Source organism: Lepidochelys kempii, chromosome 1 (assembly GCF_965140285.1).
Source record: "Lepidochelys kempii isolate rLepKem1 chromosome 1, rLepKem1.hap1, whole genome shotgun sequence".
Classification (NCBI taxonomy): Eukaryota; Metazoa; Chordata; order Testudines; family Cheloniidae; genus Lepidochelys; species Lepidochelys kempii.
Genome location: NC_136380.1, coordinates 297,421,039 through 297,446,037, shown reverse-complemented (window position 1 = coordinate 297,446,037; position 24,999 = coordinate 297,421,039). Strand labels below are relative to the sequence as shown.

Below are 24,999 nucleotides of genomic sequence, written 5' to 3'. Positions count from 1 at the left end.
CAGAGTATTTTGGATGCTGGGGAGGTGAAATTCAGCCCCCTCAACAAAGAACCAAAATAAATACAATATTTCTTAGTTTCACAAGTGTAAATCCAGAGTGTGACTCCATGCAATCAACTCATTTTCTTTTTTTAAAAGGCTGGAAGCTCACCTGTGCATAATACTTTGTTTAGATCGACAACTACAAAATAGTTAAGTGTTAAAAGAGCCTTTTCATAAAAACATCTTTTTACCTTAATTCACACTCTGTGTTGCACTTTTCAGAGACTGCTGGTAGAGGAGGTACATTTTCACATCTTTGGTCAGACACTACCAAGTGATCGCTCTTACGTATGCATGTAACTTTTCTTCTACGAAGACCTTGAACAAAACATTTGGAAAAGTTTAAAGAGCTAAGAAACTCTCTCTACTTGCCTCCCTAGGAGTCTCACAAGTCATCGCTGGTCCAACCCACACAGCTGGTCACACCCTGGAAGATGTTGATTAGGGTTGGCCAACAAACAAGAATTCCATTTTGTGAGAAATTTTAAGGTTTCAGAATTTACTTTTGTTTCTCATCAGAACCTGAATTTTTTTCACAAAAAAAGGGAACAACCTGAGAGAGAAACAGAGAGAGAGAGAGAGAGATCCCCTTAGCCCAGAATAGCCAATACTCCAGTAGTTAGGGAACTCACCTGAGATATGGAAGACCCAGCTTCAAGCTCCTGAAACTGGTTCCCAGGTATCTATCTGGAGTTGCTCACTGTCTTCTTTTGACCAAAAACTCCAGCCTGGACCTGAGAAGCCTTCCCAAAGACAGTTTCCTTGAAACAGCCACAGTTCCATAAGAAGCTTAGGTTTTGACAAATCAGCATTTTCTGACAAAAATGCTTAGTCAAAAAAATTCCATATCAGTTCTTATGTTGATGTAGAAGACAACACAATCCAGCTACTGCGTCAGCATCACCTGATTAAGGCAGTGGCCAGAGCTCTGCTTACTTCCAGGCAACTAGAAATACCCACAATCCTATCTGATCAACCCTATCAAATTCCAAAGCATGTTAAAAGATCACAGTACTCCACCTACAGGCAAGGAATTGAGAATCTGGAGAGGTAAGATAACTGTAGCATGATGACAGCTATCAACATTCTGGCCCCCAAATTGCAAAAGGCCAAGAGAACTTTTCTTTCTATCTCTGCAGAAGCTGCCAAATTTCACCCATATGAGGTATTCACGGTGGTAAACAGCACCATCAATTCTGACCACCTACAGTCCAAAGCAGAACTTAGCACCAAACACTTCATGAAAAGATCACACACATTCAGGAAGTCTCTTAGGCTTCATGTAGCTAATATCCCTTTGCCAGATAGTAAACAGCACTTCTGTTCCTTAAATTCAGCCCATTCACTCCACAACTATAGAACATTCTGAAGGAGACTCAACCAAAAACCTGTGAGTCTAATCCAGGCCCTTTCTGGTTCATGAAAAAGAGTCACAAGCAACTAATATCCCTCTGACTGAAAGGACCAGTGTCTCTTCCTCTTTCAGACATACAACAGTCCTACCGATAATGAAGAAATCCATGTGGCGGTATATCAGAACTGACTAACTACCACGCCATATCAAACTTTCCACTTCTGAGAAAGCCCAGAGAGAAGCTACCCAAAAGCTGCTTTCAAACTCATCTAGCTGCAGCCAATATTCTAGACCTAGCATAATCTGGATAGAGGCCAGGACATGAAACAGAAACAGCATTAATGGCACTGATGGATTATCTCTTGATGTCAACAGATGGAAGGCAGACATCCAATCTCATACTCCTGGATCTCTACAGCAGTACGATCAATCATGTGAACCTGCTGTCCTGCCTAAAACACAAAGCAGGAGTCTAGGAGAATGCAATTCCTGGAGGGAATCACCCAAAGGGTAGCAATGAGAAACTGCCTCTCTACCTGTGGAGTGCCATGATTAGGGCTCCGTGTCTTTTCACGGAGGTCGCGGAAGTCACGGCGGGAACAGCTGTGGGGGGAGTGGGGAGCAGCAGCTAAGATTTAGTCCGGGGTATTTATGGTACAAGTCATGGACAGGTCATGGGCCATGAATTTTTGTTTATTGCCCATGACCTATCCATGACTTTTACTAAGAATACCTATGACTAAATCGTAGTCTTAGCCATGACATACATCTACACTGCAAATTAAAACCCATAGTGATGAGTCTCACAGCCCGGTCAATTGACTCAGACTCGTGGTTAACCGTTGGGTTAAAAATAGCAATGTAGACATTCCTGCTTAGGTTAAGAGCCTGGGCTCTGACACACAGTGAGGGGGTAAGGTCTCAGAGCCTGGACTCCAGCAAGAACATCTACATGGCTATTTTTATCCCCACAGCCTGAGCTGCAGCCTGACCTGGGCTCTGAGACTCGTTGCTGCGGGTTTTTCTTTATAGTGTAGACATACCCAAAGGGATCAATTCTCTCTTTAGTTCTATGCAACATCTACACGCAGCAGTGAGACATCATGGACTCAAATGCCATGCACATGCAGATGCGACATAGCTTTTTGTTATCCTCTGCAATGTCTATTGTGTGGACCTCCTGGTTATTCATAACAAGCTTGGATATGAAGCTTAATCCACTATGATAGGTTTCTTTAACTGAAAGATTTTACTGAGCTTTCTCTGACTTTTAGGAGATTCAGCTAAGGTTTAGAAAACATACAAATGGCTCCTTTTGTTGGCGCTCTGGCTTAGTTCATGTCAAGCAAGAGCACTAGCCGTATCAATCAGATTCTTGTAAGGCAAGTGGCTAGTCTTTTATGAGATTATATAATGCAACCATTTTTGAGTCAAACTGCTTCCATAATATAGAAATTCAATTATTACTGCTAGAACTGTTGTGAAAATGTTAAAATAAAACAAAATAAAATACCTTTCTCTCTATATAAAATTTTAAACTAAATAGAATTAATAGAATAAATCCTTTGAATAACTCAATCCATGTTGTCACACTTTTCTGGATGACACATATCTTACGTGTACCTTAATTTCAATATCACTCATTTTAATCTCTAAATTTAAATTGCCTATAATTTCATGCAAATTTTACACTTTTACAGTTGAAAATTATTTACATTACATATAAATTGTTTTCAGAATCCAGAATAGAAGATACAGAACTCTATTTACACTAAGGAAATGAATCCCTCACCATTTAATGTTTCCTGCATTTATTGGTGTACCTGGTTTTCAGGACTTTATCCCAAATTACGTGCCACATTTGGGCATACACAGGTTGAGATGCATGATGTGACATGATGTTAAATACTTCTGAATTTACATATAAGAATATGAAATAACATCATAAACAGAATTCTGATTTCAAAAAGAATTCACAATACCTTGGCACATTTTGCTGCACTCTTGCCAGGGACCATATGGATCCCAGGTAAACAGATCACTTCTCTCTTCTACAGGGATACTGAATGAATAACGCACATCAGGATTGTACAAATTCCCTACACACAATACCTTTAAAGATATAAAAATAATACTTTTTTTCAATAAATTGGCCAGACTATAAAAATATAAACACTTATTAACTTTACAAACTTATTAAAACATAAAAAATTCACCTGCAAAATTAACTCTTCTTCTAGTCGATCAGTGCTGTTAATTCGCTCTACAGTGTTGTTTGAACCACTGTACTCAAAAATGGCTCCTTGTATACCGATTTCTTTTTTAGACATGCTTACAACAAAATTTCCATTCAGGATAAAATTCCCATGAGTATCAGATAATGCTAAAAGTAAAAATTTGGGAATAAACATCTATCCCAATTAAAAGGTATAATACACATGAATACAAATTTGATATTTTGTTTGCATTTAGTTATTCATTATGATAATTGGTATTTTTTTTTATTTATGACAAACAGCTTTGGAAACATCAGAAAGATCTGATACCATTAGTAACATACTTCTATTCAGTAGGTTCTATCTACATCATTAAAATTTGGGGGACCTGATTACAACAGCGTAGTAATACCAGAAATATTTTTTAAATGATTTGGTCCTGTCAGTATACCTGGGAACAGTTTGTATTACTGAATTATTCTACAGTCTTGTATTCTACAGGGCTATAGTTCTATTCAGTAACATTGTTAAAATTGGGTAAGTCCTAGGCCTTTATTGGCAACACTGAAATGTGCATTCTGGCATTACATGATCTATTTTAATATTGTAAGATAGGCTTTTAGAAAACTATGCTTCTTTTCTCCTGGTAGTTTTCATCAATGGATCGAATGTATGTATAATGTATGTATAGGTGACCATCTGAGCTTGCTCTCTGTGCATGCTTAACATTCTGACAAAAAGCTCTGAAATGTGCTTGAAATGTGTAAGCTCGAAAGCTTGTCTCTTTCATCAACAGAAGTTGGTCCAATAAAAGATATTACCTCAGCTACCTTGTCTCTCTAAAATTAATGAAACATTTAACTGCAAATGTCATAACACTATTGAAAATAAATGTTTTCTGCAACAATTCTACTCTGTCCAAATCTCGTTCTTCCACTTTACATCCCATTAAATAAACTATGTAGTTCGGCTATAACAGAGATTTCAACTTATAAATAAATGGTATGTTTTCAATAAATATGCATTTAAAAAAATCCCAATACCTGCTCTAATTTGATTTGGTACTAAACAACATTTTGATTAAAAAAACAGAACAATATAAAATTAACATGACACACATTAAATTAATTAAAAACTGTCTAACTGGTAGATCTCAAAATGTAAGTATAAACAGGGAATCGTCATTGAGCAGGTTTGTTCCAGTGGGTCCCACAGGGATCTGTTCTTGGCCCTACACTATTTAACATTTTTACCAATGACCTAGATGAAAACATAAAATAATCACTGATAAAGTCTGCAGGTGACACATAAATTGGGGGAATGTTAAATAATGAAGAGGACAGGTCACTGATTTATAGCAAATTGGATCACTTGGTAAACTGGATGCAAGCAAACAATACGCATTTTAATATGTCTAACTGTAAATGCATACACCTAGGAGTAAGGTATATAGGCTATACTTATAGGATGCAGGACTTTCTCCTGGAAAGCAGTGACTCTGAAAAAAGATTTGGAGGTCATAGTGGATAATTAGCTGAATGTGAGCTCCCAGTGCAAAGCTGTCGTTAAAAGAGCTCATGCAATCCTGGAATGCATAAACAGGAGAATCTCAAGAAGGAGTAGAGAGGTTATTTTACCTCTACATTTGGTACTGGTACAAATAGTGCTAGGAGACTTTATCTAGTTCTGGGGTCCACAATTCAAGAAGAAAGCTGATAAATTGGAGAGGGTTCAGAGAGGAGCCACAAGAATGACCAAAGGACTAGAAAGCATGTCTTACAGTGATAGACTCAAGGAGCTCAAACTATTTAGCTTAACGAAGAAAATGTTAATGGGTGACTTGATTACAGTGTATAAGTACCTACATGAGAAATGGGTATTTAATAAAGCTCTCCTTATTCTAGCAGAGAAAAATATAACATGATCCACTGCCTGGAAGTGAAAACTAGACAAATTCAGACAGGAAATAAGGCATAAATTTTTGACAGTGAGGGTAATTAACCCCTGGAACAATTTACCAATGGTCATGGTGGATTCTCCTTCACCAACAATTTTTAAATCAAAACTGTTTTCCTAAAAGATATGATCTAGGAATTATTTTGGGGAAGTTCTATGGCCTGTGTTATTCAGATCAGACTAGATTATCACAGTGGTCCCTTCCAGCCAGAGAATCTCTGAATCCCCAAAACCCATTCAAGTTCCTGGTTTTTTTCCAGATGAAATTACACTTGTGTAACTTCTGCAGAGGGAACCAGGCAACCCAGGTGATGGTAAATTATAATTACACAATTGCTCTTAGGACTTTATCAGACTTCTTATATTTTATGTCTGCAGTAGACCTTTGGCAAAGTACACACAAACCATCTATCAGCTGTTGTTTACTGGAAATCTTTACCAAGGTAGTTGTCATCTTCTGGTTTTCCTGAATAGCTGTGCTGACGAATGTCAATGTTTGTAGCTCCCATGGGAATTTTTACTACAACATTATAACCTGGAATATAATTGTACATAAATTAGGTCTTTCTAACCACCACAAACATTCATATACTTGTAAAAAGTAATTTTCTGAACATTTGTTTAATCAGCTTTCTTCCCATACTCTGACAACCAGTGAGGGATGGCCAGCTGTTAACCCAGCTCATTTTTTGGCAGGAAGGAAATTCTAGTAGCTTCTTTTAAAATAGAGAAATTAAGCTATATAAAATCTAGTCAAACTGAACTGTTATAATACTTATTGATTTCATATGTAACAAAGAAAATTATTTTTTCTGGTTTTATGAAAACTGAATGACGTTAGTGGACTCTATTAATAACGTTAGTGGACTCTATTAATAAAATCCTTTCCATACACATGTCTACAGAATAGGACCTGGAGGACCTGGCTTCAAACTTTCTGTGAGAGCTCGGACAAGTCACTTAATCTACCCTGTGCCCCAGCCCTCCATCTGTAAAACGGAGATAATACTTCCCTATTTTAAAGGGGTGCTGTGAGGTGAAAATCCATTAATGACTGCTAGGTGCTCAAATAGTACAGTGTGAAGGCCAGGCAGGTAGGTAAGTTATATACATTAGACAAATTAGTCGTGTTAGATCTGCATCTTCCAGATGTGAGCTGGGCTACTCATTAGAGTACGGGTCTAATGTGCTCCCTTCAAGAAGCAATTCTTCATAAACGAGTCACCACATTCTACAATTACTCCAGCTAGTCCCAAATAATAGGTATTGAAGCAGCATAGTTTTGAGGTAACAAAATAATAGATAGCCAGATCCACATTTGAGAGAAACAGTCACACTCTTCTCACATGTACAGTTAAAATGTTTATTCACAGCTGCTATCTGAACATCCAGGAGCACCACACAATCTAAGAACCCTATATTGTGAACCTGCTTAACACATGATAGCACAATCAGTCAGAAGAATTAATATAATTCTTGATAACTCCTCCAATTGCTTCTCTATCCACTAACATTACCTCAGGATTATTATTAGCACTAAGCTTCAACTGGCTAGCGCACATCCATGGGTAATAAGCTAAAAATATAACTATAACACCCCTCCCCAGTTTCATTATCCACTAATTGTACAGTATTGTATTAATCACATAATAATCAATGTGTATAACCCAAACAGCTTAGTGTTAGCACAGATTTATTATGTCTACCACTTGGGGGCAGCACTGTAATTGCAAACTGTTACAATTTGCACATCTTTAGTCAATAGTCCACTACCTGCTAATTACACAATATATCTTCCCAATATAGAATAAAAAACAAACACCCAAAAAGCCCCCTATCAGTCACACCCAAGAGAAGCTAAAAAGGGAGAGAGGAAAGAGGTAGTTGGAGGAGAGAGGAGAGAAGACAAAAATGGGAGGAAAGAAATTTTAAAATAACAGAAACATTGCCATTTAGCATGCTGACATGAGACAAGTAACTGGAAAATTACATCACTGACTTTTGTGGGTGAAGGGACAATTCTTTGTCAAGTACTCAGATACTTCAGTTAAAAGTGCAATATAATAGAAAGACCATTAAAAATACCAAGTGTGAGTAATTAAATGTAGCTGTCTCCTCAAACCAGGATGCCAGTATATTTGCATTTAGTTGCAATGAATTGCTGATGACTATTTTATTAACATTTAAATATGTAGGGCAAAACTATAACTTAACACTACGTGGCACGCAGAGCACTGCTACAGTGACTGATCACACAGGCTGCTCCTGCAGTAGCATAAACCAAACCTCAGATTGGTCCCTGGGTACATAAGGAGTGAGAGTGACTACTACTGCACACCCCTGAGAATATCAAAGAGGCAGAGTATTGCATCACAAGCTGGTGAGGCCTACACATACCAAACTTCCTGGTAAAATCAATTTGCTTGTACAATACAGCCTTGAGAGAGCATCTTATCTCATCAGTGTGACTGGAGATGTGCTTGTGCTATCTTGGGGGTCACCTCTCTGTTTCTAGGCAGATGCTACCGATCAACTGAACATCACATTCTGTGAGGGCTGTTGCATTCCTGCTTGAACATGACTGTCAAACTGTTAGAGCTGTGTGGGCAGTGCAGGCTAGAATATCTGTGGCATATTTGCTACTACCTGATACTGGTTTAGGGTCTGTAGACATGCCCTCATATGCATAACCCTGCCCATTTTGAGTGACTCCACCATCATTTTCTTACAGAGCCAAGCCATGTCATAGTAACAGTGGGCAGAGCTAGTGACAGTTATGAACTATTCCCTCTGATCGTGCATGCAGCAGGTAGTTGCCTCACTACTTGCTACCACACATTTAGTTTTCTGGAAAACCTAGTGTAGTCACATAGGATGTATGATGATTTAGGGGCTTAATAATTAAAGCACAATTTAAATTTTACAATTAACTGTATAATAGAAGAAAAGAACCCAATTTTACTTCCCCCAAAAGAAGCTTTATAATCTTGCCATGTCAAATTCTGCACTGACCAACACGCTTTGCTGCAAGCCCAGCAAAGTCAGAGGATTTGTCGAATAAGTAAGGGTAGTAGAATTTGGCCCTAAGACTACATCATACCACGTTGTGTTGCTCAGAGAAGCCTAGTGGGAGGTACAAAACATAATGGGTCTTATTCTCACTGATAGTAAGCCCTTTTACACAGGCTCATGGAAGGGGGGTAAACACAGGGAAAACAATCTATTAGCAGTCTAAATGGTTGTTCAAAGTGCACACACCCTGCACACAGGGCACTGCACCACACCTACGGATGGCACTGGAATAACTGCCACGACCTAGCCCTTCTGGCATATGCACAGATTTGTTTTCCTAACTAAAATGATTAGGTCTTAATTGTGTTATTTCTTCAAAATACAAAGTCCTGCAACCTGTCAGCTGAAAATGAAAAAACAGCCCAAAAAAACCCCTTTTTCACTTCCACCATAGAAAGAAAAAAGTGCCTGAAGCTACAAACTTCATTATTTTTCATAATTTACTAATTTTCAAGACCAGACTTAAAATAAAAATGACTAAATTAACAATAATTTATTTTTTAAATTTTATTAAAAAAGAAAACCTATTTTTAAATGGAAAATTCCATGCTTGAGCATGTTTGCTTTTAATAAAGAGCAAACTGACTCAAAAATATGTAAGGTGGTAACAGATATACTAACACAGCCTTGTTGACAGTGGCATTAATGCCATTTTTATCAGAATATGAAGATTGGTATCAGACACATTCTTAATTCAATTCATGTGCTAACCGTGCAGTACATGATCATTAATGGTGATAAAAAAGCCCACAGTTCCTTTACAGTTTTATCAAATTCTTACATCCTTTCACTGTTACAATTTTAAATGTACATTTACAAATTCATATTGTTTCTGATTTAATAATAATAGGCACTTACTGTGCCTTCGACCATCCATCAGCACAGAAACAAGAGGGGATTGTGTGTATATACATGTGGGAGAAGGGAGAGAGGGGAGACAGTGGCTGTGTGCCACTTTTACACCTTCTGGTGTTTTTGCCTCATCCCCTGGGATGAGCACAGACCATCTGCCAGGGAAAAAACAGCCAAAGTCCAGCAGCATTTTGCACATTCCCATTCTCCAGGGGACAAGGGGAAGGTGCCAGCACAGAACCTTTCTGGCAGCTCTACATTGGCCAGGAATCCCCCCTTTTTACCAAGGATCATCTCCACCCAGTTTGCTGCCCCTTTAAACTAGTGGAGCACCCTAAAGGGGCCACTGGAAAACTGATGTCCAAGGTCTCCTGACCCTCTGTCCCATGCTCTTACTATGAAGCTATGGTTCTGTATGCTATGCTTGACAAGAGTTTCTATTTATATATACACTAGTCTCTCGAACCCTCCTACACACTGATGTAAGACCTACAAATAGTGTTAATGAAGAAACTGAGATAACAGATTCTCTGTGTAAGAGGTTTTCCCACTAATTGTCATTGATCAGAAGAAGGACATACATCTTCTGGTAATCTGGGATAAGAGAGGGCATGACATTTTATGGGTCTATATTTGTCATTTCAATAAAAGAAGAAAATCAGCTAGGAGCTCACACCTGGGATTCATCCCTCTCTCTCCTCATGGGGCCAGTAGGAGATGCTGGAGCCCCATGGGCTGTGTAGTTTCAGCACAGACTGATCACAAAGTGCAGGAGGCAGGAAGCACTCTTTTCCAAAGACAGCTCTGCAACTTTTCACCACCCCATTTCCCCCCTCCTTTTTGCTTTGACTTTACTCAGCAACTGACTTTTTCCTAAATAGGTCAGCAAACCACAGCGTTTGTCTCTGTATCCTTGAAAGAGCTTTTGTGACTCAAAATCATGAATATTTTCTGTTGGCAGAGGATAGCTCAGTGGTTTGAGCATTGGCCTGCTAAACCCAGGGTTGTGAGTTCAGTCCTTGAGGGGGCCGTTTAGGGATTGGTCCTGCTTTGAGCAGGGGGTTGGACTAGATGATCTCCTGAGGTCCCTTCCAATCCTGATATTCTATGATTCTAAAGAACGTTCACTGAAATCATACTTTAAACACAACTTAAATGTAAAATAAGAGAAAAACATACCATAATGAGCACTGTTGAAAGTACCTGCAAGTGTCTTACATGAAGAATTATCACCGCCACAGATTCCACACTTATCTCTCCTTGCCTTGGAATTCAACACATGATCACAGCCAGCTTGCTACAAGAAATACAATAAATCTGTGTTGCATATACTGTAATAAGTCATTCAGCTCAGTAGAAAACAGTGAAAATGGCACATTTTAAGATTTTTCCTCAAAAAGATTTTATTCACTATATATATCTATATATCTATATCTATATCTATCAATGGACTATCTCCATCTTTGTTGGCAAATCACGAACAGTCTTTTATATGATCTTAGGTGCTGTGATGTAAGGACAAAGTATAATAGTTCTGTTATTCTAAGAAAGAACAATGCAAATCTATTTAATATTTCTGCATTTCTTGATGCATTAACATTTTATAAAGCTTTTCTATCTACAATATTGAATGTTCACTATAAATTTTAAAGACAATTTGTTGAAAAACCTCTGTAATGTTAAAATGAATCAATTCCTTTAGTATTATGTGCACATGAACATCAATTTCTTTTAAACTCCATAGTTGTAAAATAAAGAATGATCTGATTTATTGACTATTTATATGACCTTTAGCTAAGATACTAAGAATAATAAATCCAAGATCACTATTTTAATTTTTAATTCTTTACTCAGACCATTCCCTTTCCCTCCTCCACATAAGTACAGTTGCTCTCTGGCATTCCTCCCTGTGGTTTACCCTAATAAAGGGTCAAATTTTACCTTCACTTTCACATTATGCAACCCACTGCCATCTGTAAGGTTGCATGGGGATGGAAAGCAAAATCTGGCTCAAAGTTCTAGGTGGTTTTAGCTTCCCTCTCCCTATAAAAAGGCCTGTGGCATTACCATAATTTTCATCCATCTAAGAAAACTGAAATAATCCCCCTGGGAGCTAAATTGCCTCCTGATTTTGAGAAATGTGATGTAAAACCTTCTCTCCATAGAGGTAATAGCACTTTTCTCTGATATTTGACTGGGGACGAAAACACACATTCAGAGCCTTATTCATTTCCCATTACTCCAATTTTACATCAGTGTATCTCTACTGACTTCAATAGAGTTACCCCTAATTTACACCTGTTTAAATGAGAGAAGAATTAAGCTCTTATGATTCAAATCTGGGTCTTTATTTTATGAGCTCTATCTCTAGGTTACTAAGCTGACTGGGATCAGAACTTTGTTAAAATTGGTTCAAACAACTTTGCTTTAGTGGTTTCCAAGAGGATTTGCTTTGCCATATATTTTTATATTTAGAGAGACACAGAGACACAGAGAGAGAGAGAGAGACTGTGTGTGTAGTGTATAGTATGTATATAATAATATGTAGTATACTGTAGCATATACTATATAGTATAAGGTATACATACTATATATAAAATGAAAGAGCACAACTGGGTACCACAGCAGAAGTCATCTGCATAGATGAATTTGCGGACTGAGTCAGTAGCAGGTCGATTGTGTACAGACTGAACAAGGTGGACACAAGCACACAGCGTTGGGGTAAGATGTTGGATTGTCTTCTCCATTCACTTGTTCCATCTCATGAAAATGCCTGTCAGGAAGTAGAAGTTCAGCAGTGTCCACCACTCATGCTACGCGAGCTCTTGACAGTTTTATCAGAAGACCAGTGTGCCATCCTGTATCGTAGGCTGCTGTCAGGTCAAAGAAAACAGTTCCGGTCTTCAAGTTCTGTTGAAACCTGTTTTCTATATATGTAGTGAGGGCTAGGACTTGGTCACATGTGCTTCAACCCTTCTGGAAGCCAGCTCGGTCAACGCTGAGAATTGCCACCACCTCTGGAGATATACGCTGTAGGATAAGCCACTCCAAGTCTTTGAATCTGACAGATAGCAGTGAGATCAGTTGGTAGCTTGCTGCATTGTGTGGGTCTTTTTCAGGTTTTAAAAGGGTAATGATTTTTGACATTCTCCAAATCCTTGACAAGTTGCCGACACTGAGAACTCACGTCAGGAATTTGGATAATCATTGATAAGCGTTGGTTCCAAGGTGATTCAGGAATTCTGGTGAAAGTCCAGATTTGATGTTGCACAGTACAGTGTCTAGTTCAGTGTTTGTGAATGGTGCTATGCACTAACAAAGCAGATTACATCATCTGAATTGCCGCCATTCATCGCAAATCTGCCTTTTTACAAGCTTATTCAGGGGAACCTTTGCAACCTGAAACAAGTGGTGAGCAACTTGGTTTGGAGTAACAGGAGGATGGGGCAGCACTTGCTGTGCCAAGTCAACACAAAAGGTTCCAGGGTTCTGGCTGGAATGGATGAAATTCATATTCCTTGTTGTTTGCTCCCATCTTGCTTGTATCACAGCAGCTAAGGACTTTATTAGCTGGTCAGCAAGATCTGGATCTCCAGACAATTATACTGCATAAATAGTTCTGCACATATGGTGTCAAAACAAGGAATGTAGACACAGCAAGAGCCTTGTGGAATGGATTCTCACGCTGCTTTCAAGATGGCTCCATGGAAATGGTTGTAGGTGTCATTGACTGGCATGAAGCATGATGGGATAGTAACGATACTTCATTCCAGGATTTAGCTAAATTTCTCCCATTTAGGTTTCCTGAAATTCCATCTTCTTTTGTCTAAGTTTCTAACAATGGGCAGCTGAAGGCCGACATGGATAAGTGCTTGTCTGTGTTGACTGTGTGGAAAGCTGTCCAAGAGAAACATATGATGCTGGTTAGAGATGACCAACTAGTGATGTCACCCAGCAGAGGTCACATGAGCAATCACGTGACCATCTGGCTGAGTGAAATGTACCCCATTGTTTTCGGTCATGGACGAGAACAAGGTTGTTGTTTGATGCCAACCTGCCCAAGATGGCAGACTACTGTAGCACTTGACGTCTCCAATGAAGTATGACCAAGCCAGTTTTCAGTGTCTTCCACCTCCACAATGCAAGTGCTAAATGTACGTTAGACATCTTTCTCACTGGATAACGACTGAAACACGAGGCAAACCAGTCTACCTTGGTGTCACACTAGACCACTATTTGACTTACCACAGCATCTAAAACAGATTGCTGCCAAAGTCAGGACCAGGAACAATCAAATCAGCAAATTAGCCAGTTTGACACGGGCACAGGTGCACAGAAGACTTCGCACATCAGCTCTGGCACTGTGCTATTCCTCAGAAGACCATGCCCGCTTGGTGTTGTTCATCTCACAGTAAATTGGCTGATGCTGAATTGAACTCAACCATGCACATCATCACAGGCACCCTATGCCTGACTCCTATTCCATGGCTACCAGTTCTGAGCAACTTAGCTTCTCCACATGTCACAGACAATCAACAGCCAAACTGGTGGAAAAGCTACATGCCAATCCAGGACTACCACTGTATGCAGACATCTTCAGTCACCGCAGAGCATGATTCATGACCATCATGGTCTTAACTGCCAGATCAGAATTTTTCAGCAGCAACCCTATGGTGCAATAAGTGGTCAGCTAAAGAGATCTGGAACGGTTTCACTGTCGCTGATCTAACCGTTCAACATCCGGGATTTGACCTGCCACATCATCTTTGGACTCTGTTGAACAGGTTCCAAACTGGCCAAGGAATATGCACAGCCAACCTCTACAAGAAGGATCTACGTATGACCCACTTTGTCAGCATGGTCTCTGTCAGTCAATTGTGCATGTTGTCAATAAGTGTCAACTAAACAGACTTCATGATGGCCGTAGGGCCCTTCATTATGCTGGTGACGCTCCTGTCGGGGGGCTCATCAAGCATTGCAAATGCTAGAACAGTGGTTCTCAAACTTTTGTACTGGTGACCCTTTTCACACAGCAAGCCTCTGAGTCCAACCCCTCTTATAAATTAAAAACACTTATTTATGTATTTAACACCATTATAAATGCTGGAGGGCGGGGTTTACGGTGGAGGCTGACAGCTCACAAACCCCCATATAAGAACCTTGTGACCCCCTGAGGGGTTCCAACCCCCAGTTTGAGAACCCCTGCGCTATAACAACTGTATGTAGTATACACTATAGTATACTATATAAAGTATATATAGTATACATATATATGTGATAAATATTTATTAGTATGTTAATACATTGTATATATATCAGTGTTATAATATCCAAGTTAAGTTTAAATACCCTGCATAAGCCTTGAACGCATATGTCATTGGTTTCAGTTCCACAGGGAGTACCATCGGCAACTCTGTCTTTCAGCTGGTAGTAGGAAGTTGTTCCAGACACTCGGCAAAAAAGTTTACAGCGATCTTTCATAGAAACTGTAAAGAAAATCCATCATGATTTTTGTCTGTTGTAAAGCTTTAAGTGAATGAACATTTTTATTTAGTTAGCAAAGAAAATCTGTATTTACTTACTGCCACTGTATTTTGGAAGCCAGCGTACAGCAGATGTAAGACCATTGATATTGAAATGTTTACCATTGAAATCAGAGCACTGTTGCTCTCGAAAATCTTGTTTGCCCTTTGGACATGAATCAGTACTACATGATCGAAATTTCATCCTGCGACCCACACAGTATTTCCCTCCATTTCTCGGCCTAATCAAAATGATTCAAAGTAAAGTACATAGGATCAACATCACTTCCATCATTTGTTTCTAAAACAAGCAGTTGATCCTAATGGCAAAACTTCAAAACAGTCTTTTATCATATCCATTCAGCATTGTTTTTCCCTCTTACACGTTGATATTCAGACCTGATTCTCCACTGCTTTGTGCAGTGAATAGTGAATGCAAAGTGGGTGTATAATACTACCATTTTAGAATCAGGCCTTTCAAGTCTATAATAATCTGAATAACATGAACATCTACTAATTTGTAAGAGCCACATTTTATTACCCTTGTTAGTTGCAGTACTTTACTCTGCAAGAATTAGTAATTAGTTTTACACTGCAGTGGTGCCTAAGGGCCACAATCAGGATCAGAGGCCCATTTTATTAAGTGCTGTACAACCATATAGTGAGAGAGAGTCCTTGCACTGAGGAACCTCATTCTAATGAAGTTACTTGCAGTAAGGGAGGCAGACTCAAGCCCTAAAGCATTATTCTCCAAAGTTCTAACATTAGTTTCATTACCACTGGAAGAGGCAAGTCACATTTACAAGTCTCTACACGCAATTTTAAAACATCTGAAAAACACATACAATTCACCTGAGAGAAATTATAAAATTAACTCAGAAACCTTCTGAATATCAGAGATTATAGACTGACCTCCTCCAGCTTTAGAAATGATTGAAATGGCTATTTATTTTCCTATTGCCTTGAACTAACTTGCTGGGATACAACAATATCAAAAACATATTGATATAAACAAACGAACAACATACTCAGGTCGATTACACAGCCTGGTTGTGCTTTTGATTCCACCTCCACAGGTTCTTGAACATGAATTATAAGGTCCCCAAGGTCCCCATTCTCCATCTACAGGACGTGTTTCAATATCTTTGCTTACACAAATCCCATGGTAACAGTGCTGTTCAGTTGACAAACAATAAAATTTAAAAGTTAGCTATGTGTGCTTAAAATCTGAAAACCAAAATGGAAATAATAGAAAAATTATATAAAAAAAGATATTGTGAAACAAGATTAATGGAAATCAACCAAGTTTATTACTGCAAGGTTACTGTATCACAGAAGCAAAAGAGAAAAAATCTTATTAAAAAAAACTCCACAAAATTAAAGCTCAGCACCAATGGTTAACATCAGATTTTCCAAACGGCTTAGCTTCCATTTTAGGAATGTAAATGAAGTGCCAAAATTTCAAGAGTGTTTTGCAAACAACAGCTCTCATTGAGAACTTTTGAAAAGATGGCCACTTCATTTAGGCACCAAAATGGGAGCCAAGTTCTTTTGAAATTCTGACCCTAAATGCTTATTGATATTTTACACACAAACTTTAGATTTAGATCTGCAGCAGTCTTCATCTTATAAGTTCCCTTCTATTTGCTTTGAAAATTCATGATGAAAAGCAAACCTAAAAATTCTACCATGTTATCAAGCCACCACGAAATTCAAAGTGTTTTAAGTATTCTACGAAAGCAAACAAAGCTAAAGGAAATATTAAGTAACATTCAGAACAATTTGATTTCATTATGATGTATGCAGTGTTCTTGTAGCCATCCTAGTCCCAGGATATTAGAGAGACAAGATGGGCAACTTCTGTTGGTGAGACAGACAAGCTTTTGAGCTACACAGCGATCTTCCTCAGGACTGGGAAAGATACTCAGAGAGTCACAGCGAAATCTCAAATATCATTTTGATGACACTCTAGATCTGATTTGTGCATGAGCCTGAAGACTTGCAGATGAGAGTGACTGGCAAAAAATACTGTGAATGGAACTGGCCAAATTCAGCTATGGCATAAAGTGCAACTCTCATGTTAGCTGCTGGGGGTTACATTAAGACAGAGATAACATAATTACTGTATATTCTGTTAGGGCCACTGCAGTTATTAGATTTGGCACCTTATACCTGTAACTAACATATTATTGTTAATACAAGCCATGAATGAGCATGGTACATTCCAGCCAAGTGAGAGACAGTATTACTACTTCTAAGAGTGTACAATCTAACCTCCCAGTCCTGCACACGAGTAGCCCTACTGAAGTCACTAGGAATTTTCCTGAAAAAGCAATTATTAAAAACTGAGTAAGGACCTCAGGATTTTGTGCATGGGTGAGATTTTTGTAAAAGCACTTAAGGGAGATAGGTGCCCTACTCCTATCGACTAACTATGGGAACTGGGGGACTAATTCCTTTAAAATCCCAGCCCACATTTGGTCTCTACACATGGGCATAGCATCAATCCTACACTATGACTCCCAGTGATTGCCTCATTGGACCACAAAGAATGCAACTAATGATAATACTATACAAAAATTCCCAAGTAAGCATGGGAGAAGGTTCTAGATTGGCTCTGGAGATCTAGCAATTAAAATAACTATGGCAGAATGGATAGAAACAATGAGCCCAGTCTTCCTCAATAGAACTGAATAGATCACATCAACACAGGTTTATGCTATGGGTTTATTATCCACATATACAGCATAAAATGGGTCTTGAAAATTACCCTTTTTGTTAGTCAGCCAATACCGAATACATCACGTTTAATAAACATTTTGCTCTGGATATTGGAACTTATTCACTAATCAGATTTCAGAGTAACAGCCGTGTTAGTCTGTATTCGCAAAAAGAAAAGGAGTACTTGTGGCACCTTAGAGAGTAACCAATTTATTTGAGCATAAGCTTTCGTGAGCTACAGCTCACTTCATCGGATGCATACTGTGGAAAGTGTAGAAGATCTTTTTATACACACAAAGCATGAGGAGAGTGGGGTGGGGGGAGGTTTCCACAGTATGCATCCGATGAAGTGAGCTGTAGCTCACGAAAGCTTATGCTCAAATAAATTGGTTAGTCTCTAAGGTGCCACAAGTACTCCTTTTCTTTTTACTAATCAGATTCTCCATATTGAATGCTGACTGATCTCTTATCTGGTTGAAATTCTCTGAATTTTTTGCCCTGGGTCACCTCAATGTCCACACTGATAGTATATTTTGAGCATTGGATCCTATGGATCCTATCAATCCTATGGATCCTCCAGAACATGGGAGGATGGGTCTACTCAAGGTAGATTTTGGCCTACAAACAGAAGAGCACATGCTGGATTTTATCTTAGCTTAGGACTGGTTACAGAGAGAGTGTGGCAATTTTACAGTCAGACCATCACCCCCTTCATATTAGGATCAAAACCTAGATTAACATTAAATTAAAAGGACTAAAGGACTTGTTTCATTAGTCCAATCTCACAAAATGATGACAATCTCACAAAATGATGGACCTAATACATTTTCAGTACACTAAGGGATATGACTATTGAGCTGTTGGACTATGCCAATGGCCTAGAAGGACATTATGATGATGATAGCTATTGAAAAACTGGCTCTTGAATATTTCTTCCCTCTGCATCATCCTCACAGGTCACCTTGGTATTGATATAATCATTGTAACAAATGAAACAACCACAAAAGATACTAGAGTACCATAAGCTGTTCTATCCCACCTACTCATATCCTTGAGTGGTAAAGAAGTAAGCCTTCCTAACCCCACTAGCAAGGATGGTGGAAAATGCCCCCCTTGACACTGTTCAATGCATGGCCCTTCTAAAAAAGTTGCCATTTTCATCAGAACTCATTCATTATTGGCTTTCTGTTTCTCAGTGTGGCAGGATATGACAGCATATTTATTTCCATAGATATCTGTATTGTGCATATCACTTTCTTGCAGTGGTGTCTATTATAGGGTACAAATATTCATTTTATATCTGATATGTTTTGGGTCCAATTCCATCTGCTTAGCCCAGTCTTCTAGTACCTCCAAATTATGAAAATGTGATGATACTGTGAGAGACCTCAAATGGGAATATGAAGAAACAAAGCTCCCGTATGTGCAGAATTTGCCAAGAGGATGACCAGAAATCAAATATGAATACAGTGGACTGAAAATTCTAGCTCTTATTTTTTTAAAAAAAGTACTTTATTCAAATCTGAAATTTTTACTGTACAACTGTTACAGATATCTGACAGCATAGCCTAAGCCAAAATTTAAAAAGGGCTACAATAACTTCATGGGAAATTTCTGAAAAGTTGCACATAGAAATCCTATGTCTACATCAGGATTATTTCTCCCCATAAAAGTGGTAAACACCTGTTCACATCTGGGATCTTAATAGTTTCTTCAATGAAGTTGTATCCGCTATTGTTCTGCTACATTCCTTCAGAAGCAACAAGATGAAGTCACAGTAGAAAATTGATGCACCAGACACATTCCAGATGTTCCTTTGGGCTTTCTTCAATCATTTAAAAATTTTCTCTTTTCTTTCAAAAAGATCCTTGTGTGTTGATTTACATTATATATATATACATACACACACACACACACACACCATGAGAAGTGTGCTAGGTAGTTTATAATCCTGCACATATGTACACAAGAATAGAGACAATGGAGAGACGTTAACCTTCATGACTGTACTTTAACTAAACAATGGGTTAAACTCAAGCCCAGGAGAACCAGTTTCCCAACCTCTCTTCAGGGATCTGGCGGTTGGAGAGTGGAAAATTCCCAAACAGGACAAAGAAGTCAAGGTGTTGATACTAACCTTTTCAAAACCTCAGAGACTGGGTGTGTCTGGCAGAGAGACTCACAAAGCAAAATAGGAAGCTTTTGGGTAGGAGTGAGAAAGTGGCTGGACCAGCCAAAGTCAGAGAAGGCTAGTGGGGAGAGAAGGATCCATGTTTCAGAACACAAGCTATGCACTACATCAGAAGGATCCTGAATACCCCAGATGACTCTGACCCCAGCCCTAAGAATGCTCTGGACTGGTGGGGAAACTGAAGCAGGGAACTGCATGTAGGGTTTATTATTTTTGTATAGGTCTGTGTATCTCTCATATGATTCACTAAAGAGCAATATTAGAATCCTGTTCAAACTGTCTGTATGTTGTATGTTACCACATGCCCTTGAAAAGTTAAGTTGTGGACCCAGAACACCCAGACAGCTGGAGTTCTGGGAGAGCATGGGGGGACTCTGAGTGGTAAGTACTGGTACTAGGAGCTTGGCAGTGGGTCACATGGTCACAGCTCTCAAGATGGGGCTGCTAGACACAGGGTCTGTCCCGATGAGTGTGTGCCTAGAGGTCCCAAGACAGCTGCATTGCAAGGACTTCCTTAGGGCTCGCTTCCAGGGGCTTAAAGCACCCAGGATTCAAAGGTTGGATCTCCTCACAGCAGTCTGGCAAATGACCAACAGGGGGCACTCAACTGGGTCTGTGACATAGGGATTGGTGATGATGCATGCTCTTCTAGAATATCAAGTTCAACTACATTCAAATCTCAGAAGACCACGAAATGAAGACTTAAGATAACGCCATGCCGACAATGGAATCTTAACTCTGCCCTCTTTGAGTCATGATGCAACACACGGCTAACACACGCATACTAGCATTTTACCCTTATAGATGCTGCAGAGTACACGATGTCGCACATCTTCTCTTTGCTAAGGCAAAACTAAGGTTCAGGTCAGCATAGCAAACAACAGCTACCTATACCTGGCCTACAGTTAAGCAATGACCCTACTCCACACAAACCACCCCAGACTTACTACATATTACCTCCCCTTCACCCTTGCTCTGAGAATTTGTTCTGAGACACTAAGCCCTAGAGACCACTGTCTCGTACACCATCACACTGCTGACAATTCCCATAAAAAGACCACTGTGCATTGCTACTGACACAGCTTACTGAAATGAGGTATATTTGATCCTTTGAAGTATACATCCACCTCTCATTATATCACAGTAACAACTATGCCAACCTGCGCCAACTAATCCCTCCAGCATTCAGTGTAGCTAAACCTAATGCTACAAAGGCAGTTGGAGTGAATGCTGGAATTCAGATCTGTGGAACAAAACACAACACAAACAGCAGCACATTCTCTTAGTCCTTCCCCATTTCTACTTTTTATGGCACCACACTTACTGAACCACACTTACTGAACCATTCCCAGTGGCTATTGCCAGCTCCAAGAGGCAGAGTTAAGGTTCCATTGTGGAGGTGACATGGTACCTTAACTCTTCATTTCTGAGTTTTCAGAAGTTTGAGGATAGCTGAACCAAACAAAGGCACCAACCAAATAACAATACTGGAATGTTGCAGTAAGTTTAATCAATAACAAATATAATTTTCTAAATTTTATATGTATATATATATAAAATGTTTATTTTTTTGAAAATTCCATGGTGCTGAATCCATTGGTGATTTGTGGAAGTGTAGCACTCCACTTATGCACACCAATATGTAGGGCTGGGGCCCAAAACAACAAAAACAAAAAAATCCCAAAAATGTAGGCCGTCACTCCATCCCGAAATCCCCACATTTTGCCACGTGGCATATGCTATATCAAGCATCTTCCCCCAGAGCACACCACCACTTAGGAACATCCAAACTAATTAAAAATTAAGTAGACCTGTTCAAAAATGGAATATATGTCCCAATGGAAATTCCAATATTTCAAAATTTGTTTTCAACCCGAAGTGGAACAAAATATAGAAATATCTAAATTATTGTAGAATGAAAAGTTCCATATATTTTGGGTTGAAACTTTTTTGTTTTTACATATTTGATCTCAACAAAACATTTAGACATTCCTGAATCAAAATGTTTTGTTTAGGCTCAGTTCAACACTAAAATGCACACACCTGAGTTGCCACTATGCTTCACTGAAGCTGTGGTTTGGGCACCTCATACCTTCATTCTCATCCATGGGTAGGCTCTCTTATCAGACTATCTCAGACTATATTGATTTGGTTCAACCAACTGAAGTGTTTTGATTCAAGACAATAGTAAAATACTTTGTTTAGATTTTCCCAACAGAAAATTGAAAAAAAAATTAGGAAAACTTAAACTTTCCCAAAACAAATTTTGATTTTGAGGAAAGCATCTTTTTCATTGAAAAAACATTTCAACAGAAAATTCCTGACCAGTTGTAAAATGAAATCAAACCTTACCTGTATTTTTCATACTTTTAAAGTCTGCATAACAATGTTTCTTTCTGATAGATATTATTTAACAATTTTTTTAGTACACAAAATTTAAAGAAATAAAAACAAATGCAGGCATCTACATATCAATTCATGTAAAGCTAATTTGGCATGGCTCTGAAGTCAGGTCAAGATGCAATCTCGTTTAGGCCTGGTCCCCACAAAAACTTGCACCAGGTTAACTAAAGGTAGAATTTTAAACCAATACAATTTTGCATGTGCGGGCTTGTCTACACTACAAAGTTAAATCAACATAAGAGAGCTTACGTTGACTTAACTATCGAGGTGTACACACTGCAGTGCTCCTCCCGCTGGTTTTACTCTCCTGCTATAATGACATAAAAAAAACACCTCGACAAGAGGTGTAGCACTTAGGGTGACACCGTTGGAGCAATACAGTTTCAGAGTTAACACTGTGTTGCTTATATCACCCTAGACAGAAGTTGTCTAGGAGTTGTCCCACAATGTGCAGCATGACGGCTCTCGTCACCAGTTTGAACTCTGCTGCCTTACAGCCAGGTACACAGGCATGCACCCCTCCCCTTTTAAAGCCCCGGAAGTTTTGAAATTGCTCTTCCTGTTTGCTCGGCATGGAGAGCTCACATAGTATTTGCCTAGCTGAGCATGCCAGCTCCACGCAGCAAATGCGCTTCTGCCCGGAGTACACAGGCGGTGGTGGATCTCCTGGCTCTGTGGGGAGAGGAGGCTGTGCAGGCACAGGTCTGCTCCAGCTGGAGGAACTTGCTTGGGGCACGGAGGAGAAGGGCTATGATAGGGACAAGCAGCAGTGCTGTATAAAAAATCAGAGAGCTGAGGCAGGCATAGCAGAAAGGAAGGGAGGATATATCACTTCTACCAGGAGGGGACTGGGGTCAGGGTGGTGGTATATGGGTGGGGGGCTGGTCAGGGGAGCAGTCAGGCTGGAGGTCGTGGGGGAATATGGGAGCTGGGGCAAAGGAGGGTGTGGGTATATGGGAGGGAGAAGCAGTCAGGATGGGTGCTGTGGGGGAAGGTGGAGGGTGGGGTCAGGATGGTGGTATATGGGTGGAGGACTGGGCGAGGGAGCACTCAGGGTGGGGATCAGGGTGCTTAGCCTCAGGTTGTGGGGGAAAAAGGCCATGGTTTTAAAGAAGAATGAAAAGAAATAGAATTAAATCTTTCCCTGGGTAAGTAAAAACAGATACCACTGCCATTCACTTTTTCATATAGATGTAAACTGTGCTGGGTTAAATTATTGATGGAGGAAGGGAAACTGGTAAAATTTTTGTACATCTATTGTAGATTATTCATTAAAGAAAAAAGATTTACTTTTCCTGAGGAAGGTTTTTGTATTAAAATAAATCCCAGTTTTCAAGACATCTTTACTTTAGTAAACACATTAAGTTAAAATACATTACAGCATTACATGGCTCTGTATAGTATTATTAAAAGCGAGTCAGTGTCATATGGACCAATACTGTATTTCCATTACATTGCACATATTCAGAATTGGAATGAACTTTGGTTATCTGGGCAATATGATTTGGGTCTCTACCTCCACCGTGATCACAGATGCAAAGCGGTATACTTTTCACTCTCATCTCTGTTAAAGGAAGGAAGGAGGTGTCTCAAAAGCAATCAGTTTTCAGAAAAAAACTGGACCAGTGCCTCCACTTACAAGAATCTCTGTCTTTCTACTGCACCTGTAGTTATTTTTGCTCTGATATGCTCTTTTGAATTTATTGCCTCAATTCTGTATTGAAGTGGTAGTACTGAAATGTATTTACAACAGAATTCATAAGAGCTAGTAGCTGCAGAAAAATCATAAGCAAAGAGGATCAAATCCTTTCCTCTTTTCACAGGTGCACAAGTCCTGATATAAAGAGAAATTACTGTAGGGAGGCAGAGGGAGAGAATCACAAGGGAGTTCTCTGTACACCTCATACTGTGCTGCATGTGAGTTACAACACACTACAACAAATCATTAGATAAAAATGTAAATAATCTCTATTTGAAACAAGGCGAGGGATTTCCAGTAGAGATAAGGAGGTTTTAGTACCGTTATACAAGGCACTGCTGAGACCTCACCTGGAATACTGTGTGCAGTTCTGGTCTCCCATGTTTAAGAAGGATGAATTCAAACTGGAACAGGTACAGAGAAGGGCTACTAGGATGATCCGAGGAATGGAAAACCTGTCTTATGAAAGGAGACTCAAGGAGCTTGGCTTGTTTAGCCTAAGTAAAAGAAGGTTGAGGGGAGATATGATTGCTCTCTATAAATATAACAGAGGGATAAATACCGGAGAGGGAGAGGAATTATTTAAGCTCAGTACCAATGTGGACACAAGAACAAATGGATATAAACTGGTCATTGGGAAGTTTAGACTTGAAATTAGACGAAGGTTTCTAACTATCAGAGGAGTGAACTTTTGGAATAGCCTTCCAAGGGAAGCAGTGGGGGCAAAAGACCTATCTGGCTTTAAGATTAAACTAGATAAGTTTATGGAGGAGATGGTACGATGGGATAACATGATTTTGGCAATTAATTGATCTTTAAATATTCATGGTAAATAGGTCCAACAGCCTGTGATGGGATGTTAGATGGGGTAGGATCTGAGTTACTACAGAAAATTCTTTCTTGGGTATCTGGCTGGTGAATCTTGCCCATATGCTCAGGGTTTAGCTGATCGCCATATTTAGGGTCGGGAA

General features: G+C 39.3%; 1 protein-coding gene across 1 annotated transcript in view; it reads right to left on the bottom strand.

Moving 5' to 3' along the window:
* The window catches only part of ADAMTS20 (ADAM metallopeptidase with thrombospondin type 1 motif 20), a 170,211-nt gene that overhangs the window by 79,157 nt on the left and 66,055 nt on the right, over positions 1–24,999 (bottom strand). Inside the window, exons 12-19 of the mRNA XM_073331555.2 lie at positions 16,043–16,188; positions 15,075–15,256; positions 14,842–14,978; positions 10,672–10,789; positions 6,008–6,103; positions 3,613–3,779; positions 3,379–3,508; positions 234–360 (exon numbers count right to left, since the gene is read on the bottom strand). Of these exons, the coding sequence (XP_073187656.2) occupies positions 234–360; positions 3,379–3,508; positions 3,613–3,779; positions 6,008–6,103; positions 10,672–10,789; positions 14,842–14,978; positions 15,075–15,256; positions 16,043–16,188 (1,103 nt within the window). The remainder of the gene's footprint in view (positions 1–233; positions 361–3,378; positions 3,509–3,612; positions 3,780–6,007; positions 6,104–10,671; positions 10,790–14,841; positions 14,979–15,074; positions 15,257–16,042; positions 16,189–24,999) is intronic.